The 6,686-nt window shown below is 31.4% G+C and overlaps 1 protein-coding gene across 1 annotated transcript; it reads right to left on the bottom strand.

The window, feature by feature from the left end:
- On the bottom strand, positions 5,985-6,686 carry LOC109714627. Its single transcript, XM_020239323.1, has one exon. It carries the CDS (start codon positions 6,621-6,623, stop codon positions 5,985-5,987), a length of 639 nt encoding a protein of 212 aa, XP_020094912.1. The 5' UTR covers positions 6,624-6,686.

Genomic DNA, 6,686 nt, shown 5'->3' with positions numbered 1-6,686 from the left:
TAAATTATAAATTTAAATACAAAGCAACATAACAAACTTAATTATAAATCAAATTCAATTTTTAAATATAAAACACAAATTTAAAATAAAACTTTCAGTTCAAATTCAAAATTTTAATTTAAATCAAAAAAATTAAATTAATTTGACTACCTATTCTTTAACGCTTTACGATTTTGTTTATTGAAAAATTGAATTTGATTTATAATTTTGTTTGTTATGTTGCTTTGCATTTAAATTTATATTTTAGTTATAATTTGAATTCCAACAATTGTTGTACATATTTAAGAAGGTTATAGTATTTCTTAGTTGGATAAAATCGTTTTTGTAGATCAAAATATTTTTCTATGACCAAAATACCCTTTAAATAGGTACCTACCCTTTAAATAGATATCTGGTGACAGGTACCTATGCCTAAATGGTAAGTCTCGCCTTTAGAATTATATTACATCTCAACCATCTATGTAAAAAAATAAATGGTCAAGGTTTACATAAGATTTAGGTGGTGTATTGAAATATTACTCATATATATATATATAGTGAGGCTACTNCTTCTGAATGAGTACTATATTTCGATATATATATATATATATATATATATATATATATCTCTCTCTCTCTCTCTCTCTCTCTCTCTCTCTCTCTCTCTCTCTCTCTCTCTCTCAGGCCGATGATACGATAATTATCGTGCTTCGTGAACCACGATGGTTCAAAAGGCGGTAATCTAGATGGGAAAACTAGTAAACGTGGGCAATCTAGTATGATAAGTTGGTTGGTGGGTGAGTTGGGATCCCCCGGGTGTAGTAGGATTGGTGTGTAGAGAATTAGGTTACCAGTTTTTAAACCATCGTGGTTACTGAACCACGATAATTATCGTATCATCGGATCAATATATATATATATATATCTCGATCCGAGGATACGAAAGCTTTCATGCCCTCCGGGGCACGAACATTCAACAAAAGCTACTACCCTGCAAGCTAAGCCGCTAGCCAAGGCAATTTGAACTAGATGCGATAATCTTGATAGATCTTTGGTTTAAAATATTAAAAAACTAAAGCAAACAAATCACTTGCTCATCGGAGTTTTACTTGCCGACTTTTATTTTTAGAGTATTTTTTATCACTATTTCCTAAGTTTAAAATTTAGCCTTCATAACTAGAACGATGACTACAATTCATCTTAAAAGATAATTTAAAAGTACATTAAACCTATGAAGATGTGGCAACTTGAATTTTTACACGGTGTAGCTGGCAATTTTATCAGTAAAAAATCTGGAAAACTAGCGAATCATTTATTACAGTTTTTTTAAATTTTAAACCAAAGATCTATCAAGGTTATCCCATCTAGTATGAATTGCCTTGGCTAGCAGCTTAGCTTGCAGGATAGTAGCTTTTATTGAATGTTCGTGCCCCGGAGGGCATGAAAGCTTTCATGCCCTCTGCCTGATATATATATAGTACTTTTGAAAGTACGGAGATCTCCGTATTTGTTAGTTGTTTTCGATGATAAGAAATCTGATTTGACGATCGGCTCTGTTAAGTATAATATACCCTATTTGAACTATTTAGAAACCAAATTTTATAATTTTTTGACAAAATTTACCAAGCGATCAAAAGGTCTCAAAAATGAATATTTTAATGGCCAATGTGACACGTTTTTAAGTTCAACAGTGTAAAAGTATCCAAATTAGATGAAAATTTAATAGAAAATTCTACTTAACATCAATAATAAGATTAATACTTCCGATTTGATATTTGAGTCATTTATCACTGTTTTTTATGAGATTTTTATTTTCAGCCGTTCATTTTGAGGCTACTCGTTTACTAGACAGACGAAATCAAAAAATTATGAAATTTAGTTTCTACGAAGTTCCAACAGCGTATATCATGTCTAATGAAACCGATCGCCGAATCGAATGTCCCATTACTGAAAACAACTTAAGATTCGTTTGGGATAACGGGGAGATTGCGTCGTTTGGGATAACGGGGAGATTGTGTTACGTGCGGTGAGAAAGTACGTTGGAAAAATATTCTGTTTGTTTCCGTACGTAATATTGCATTCCACATATCACAATGAGTCGATTACGCTAAATTTTTTGCGGTCCCACCGGAGAAACGCAGAAGTATATCACTATATATATATTTTTTTCACAACTCCATTTTATCTAATAGCATTAGATAGACCTCAATATCAAACTAAGCCTTACAAGTATGGAGGCCTTCCGTCTACCTTTTTCGAAAGATAGGAAGCTAGCTCCTATATTATATACTATTATATATATAGTAGGTTACTATACTCTTATGAGTAGTGGAACTCCCCCCACCCCCCAAAAAACCTCCCCCCCATTACTACTCAGTTTGTTTTCGATGATGAGCTTCCAATCGACGATCTCCACTCCAATTTTAATCTATTGAACTGAGTATTTGAAACCTTTAGAAAATTAAATTTTGTAATTTCGAAATCATAATAAAGTCTATCAAGTTGGTCTTCTTATAAAATGATCACGCGTCAAAATCGATGAACGTCCTTAAAATGGATTAATGATCAGAATCCTTCCAATTTAGATCGGAGTTAATTGATCTTTTATCTAAGGCTACAGTGAATACATCTTTCTATCAAAATTCAATCATATTCCGATTCGTTTTTAACGTTAAACTAGCAAGTACTCTCATACCGGCCGTTAAAAATTGTCAGTTTTGTGAGCTTTTGATCGTAAGGTAAATGATGTCGAAAAATTATGAAATTTGATTTCTAGAAGTTTTAAATACACTAGATAATATTTAACGGTGTGGATCGTCGATTCGGAAGCTCTATCATCGAAAACAACTTATGAGAACACGAGGGCGATCGTACTCATAAGAGTATAGTAGCCGGACTCTATATATATATATAGAGAGAGAGAGAGAGAGAACTAGGCTGGAATACTATTAATAGCACTAATGACTTGGTGCTATTAGGTTTTCTATCGTTGGATTAAAAGATGTGCGGTTAGAATGATATGGGTTCCCTTGGGTTGAGTTGGTGGTTAATTGAACGGATAAAAATTATAAAAGAGATAAATTTAATGGCAGCAAATTCGATAATACCAAATGCTTTGTACTATCAATATATAGTAGCCGAGCCTAAATAAAAGAGTTTAGCGGATAGATCGATCGGATACTACCAACCCAACTATCAATACGAAAATTGTCAGATGTGAATTAGAATTCTACCGTAAGATTCGGATATACATTTTGATTTTTGAATTGAAATCTTTTTCGAATTTGGATTTGGATTTTTTATTTTTATTCAAGATAATGTTGGAATTCTTATTGATCGATATTCATATTCATTCATATTCATATTTGACATTATTTTATAAAAGTTTTCATTTTTTAATTTTTTCTTCATTTTTTTAGATTTAGAAACTTCAAATTAAATTTCTATCGATAACTTTTGTTACTTTTTCTTCTATTTATTTATTATAAATCTAATTTATATTTGTATATTTGTATATGCTTGATATGGGACTTGTATAAAATCTATCTTTATGAACGTGGATTTAAGTTTTGGAAATAGATGCGACATAATAATGTAGATATGGATAATAGTTAGGTCCTATCTAATCCATATCCAACCCGTTTTCTTCTCTAGATAACACGCTCAATTAGTTGGATTTTTTTAAAAAAACTGAAAATAGCACGTAGACCTGATTTACCCGATCTTAATATTTGGATAGATGAAATAGAATAAAAATAATAGTAGATACTAGATAGTTATAAATAAAAATAATAATATTGTCCAAATTATTATATTTGAATATAAATTTTTTATTTTATATTTAAATTTCAAATTTAAATAGATAATTTTTACAAGTAAAAAACTCAAAATTAAAATCTATATTTTTTTAATCTCAAATTTAGAAATTTCACGTTATAACTTTTAATTTTAAATTTTAAATCAAATCTAACAAATATAAAATTACAAATACAAAATAGCAAATTTAAAATTTAAATAATTAAAAAACAATTCAAAATTTAAAATTTAAAATTTAAAATTCAAAATTCAAAATTCAAAATTCAAAATTAAAATCTATATTTTTGAGTCTTAAATTTAAAAATTTGAAGTTGTAAATTTTAATTTTAAGTCAAATCTCAAGTTACAAATCTAAAATGTCAAACTTGAAATTTAAATAATTAAAAATAAAAATTTTAATTTTAAGATTTAAAATTCAAAATTTAAAATTTTAAAAATAAATATTAGTTTTAAATTTTAAAACTTAAAATTTATATTTATATTTAAAAATTAAATAGGGTTGGAATTAGCTAAGCCCACCCCTGTTCCGGGATAATCCATTTGGTTACGGTTAGCGAACCTCACCCTCCAAAAATTATGTTTGGGGTTAAAGTGGGAGGAGCGGGGTTGAGATTAATTTTCCTTCTTATCCCACTTTAACTCCGAACCAAACGGCCTGATTCAAAAAAAAAAATTTGCAACTTGCAATTTGAATACAAAATCTGAATTTGGATTTAGAATTCGAATCAAATATTAAATTACATGAAGTTAATCTAAGCAAGAGGAAAGTCCACCTTCCAGCATTTCAAATTATATGAAATTAAGGTTAAAAAGAATAAGAGCAAAATTTATAGAAGCCCCCTAAACTTTAGCTCATTTGTAAATAAATACATTAATTTTTATCTTTGCCAAAAAGTATAGTTCAATAAACTCCTCTTTTCAATTAAAATTATTAATTATACAATCGTTTAGTTTTATAAAGTTCGAAAGGCCAAAAAAAAAAAAAAAGCAAAAAAAATAGTTGTATTCGAAAATTTAAGAAAACAAAAACAAAGTATGGAAGTTTTGTTCAACTTATTCCTCCCTGCTTAATTTGAAAATTGAAAAATAAAAATAAATTATGTGCAAGATATCCAATCAAATGTGACTACATAATTGCAAATCCACTTAAAAAGAAAAAATCTACTAAGCTAGTTGATAAAAATTAAAAAATTTTCCCGCCGAAATTGAAAGTTTAGACATCTATATAATCTATATAATAATAATCTGTTATATATAACGAATTGATAGAGTTGATGTGGGGCCCACCTGAGAGGTGGTGGACGGTAGGGATGGGCCCAGCCTTTTTCAAAAAAAAAATTTAAAAAAATTTTCACTCTCTCCGTTGACGTGGACTGAAGAATAAAGCTCATTTTTTTAATTTAATTTAATTTTTTCTATTTTATTATAAAAATTAAAAATATATAATTATTTATCTATTATTTTTAAATAGTTTAGATTATTATACATATTAAATATAAATTTTAGTTTTATAGTATTTATCAATTAGATATACATTGTATAATAAAAAAATAAAGAGATCGAATGTTATTTTAATAAATTTAATTGTAAAAATTATATAAACTATACTAATTAAATCTGTATAACTAAATGATATATTCAAAATTTAAAATTAAAATATTATTGACTAACTTAAATCTAATATACTTGGAGAATAAAAATAAATTTTGAACAGTTGAATAACTGATTCAAAATAATTCATATTTTAAAAAATTCTATACGTTTTTACTTTGATTTTAATATCAAAGTTCAATACTATACTTATAGTCTGATAAGCGATCAATTCCATATTTAAAATATAATTAAATTTCATACAAAATGAAAAAAAAAAAAATTGACAAAGAATAAAGATGAGAGAGAAAAGTTGAGTTAGAAGAAAAGAAAGCCAACGTAAAATAAAATAAAAAAGAGGAAATTAAGTTGAAAGTTAAAAAAATATAAAAAGGATAATTTATCTATCGGTCACATTAATTTAAACTAAGCATTCATAAACGAATTTAAAAGTGTCTCTATCTGCTTCGTAACAACCATCAACCTATCCAGCAGGGTAACAACTAATAAAAGGCTAATTAAAATTAAAAAAAAAAAAATCTAAATCCAACTAATTCTAAAATATCCTACGGTTCAACTTATCTATCGTTAATTCAGTTTTAATTTGGTTTTATCGGGAAGAGGATCCTGCCGAGCTCAAAAGAGACGAAGGCCTCGGCGCACGCGCAGGCGATCTGCTCCTGGCTCAGGTCTCGCCGCCACCACTCGCTCCACCGCACTTCCGCGGGCGTGTCCATCTCCACCCGCATCACCTCCCTCGCCAGCCGCTCCAGCCCGGCCTGCCGGAGATCCTCCCGGCCCAGCCTTATTGCCGCTGTGTCCCCGAGGTCTGCCGTATTCCTCACCGAGAAGCCATGCTCCCTCTGCAGCCCGTAGGCGACAACCTCCACGCCAGCCCCGACGAAGAAGAACCGGGCGTCATCGAGGAACGCGAAGAGCTCGCGAGGGGGGTTGGTGCCGCGGTCGCGGTGCAGTAGCTGGTAGATGAGGCAGCGGCTGCCGACGCAGAGCTGGAGGAGCACGATGTTGCCGTTCGGCTGGCAGGCGACCTCCAGACCGACGCGGTGGCGTTGGCAGGGGCCGCCGCCGCTGCAGCCTTGGATGGTTTCGTTGATCCAGTCGGCGACGATGACCGCGGAGTGGGTGACGGTCGTGGAGATGCGGTGGGCATCGGCGAAGGTCACCTCGGCCAAGGTCCTGTCGTTGTTCACCAGGAGCGGTCCGCACCTCGCCGACATTTTCTTCTCGATCCTCCTAATTCCGGAATAATAATAATTCTTCGGTCACGGAGCGAAAGAAAG

Source organism: Ananas comosus, linkage group 8 (assembly GCF_001540865.1).
Source record: "Ananas comosus cultivar F153 linkage group 8, ASM154086v1, whole genome shotgun sequence".
Lineage (NCBI taxonomy): Eukaryota > Viridiplantae > Streptophyta > Magnoliopsida > Poales > Bromeliaceae > Ananas > Ananas comosus.
The sequence above is the reverse complement of the archived record's forward strand: the minus strand, read 5'-3'. Positions and strand labels throughout refer to the sequence as shown.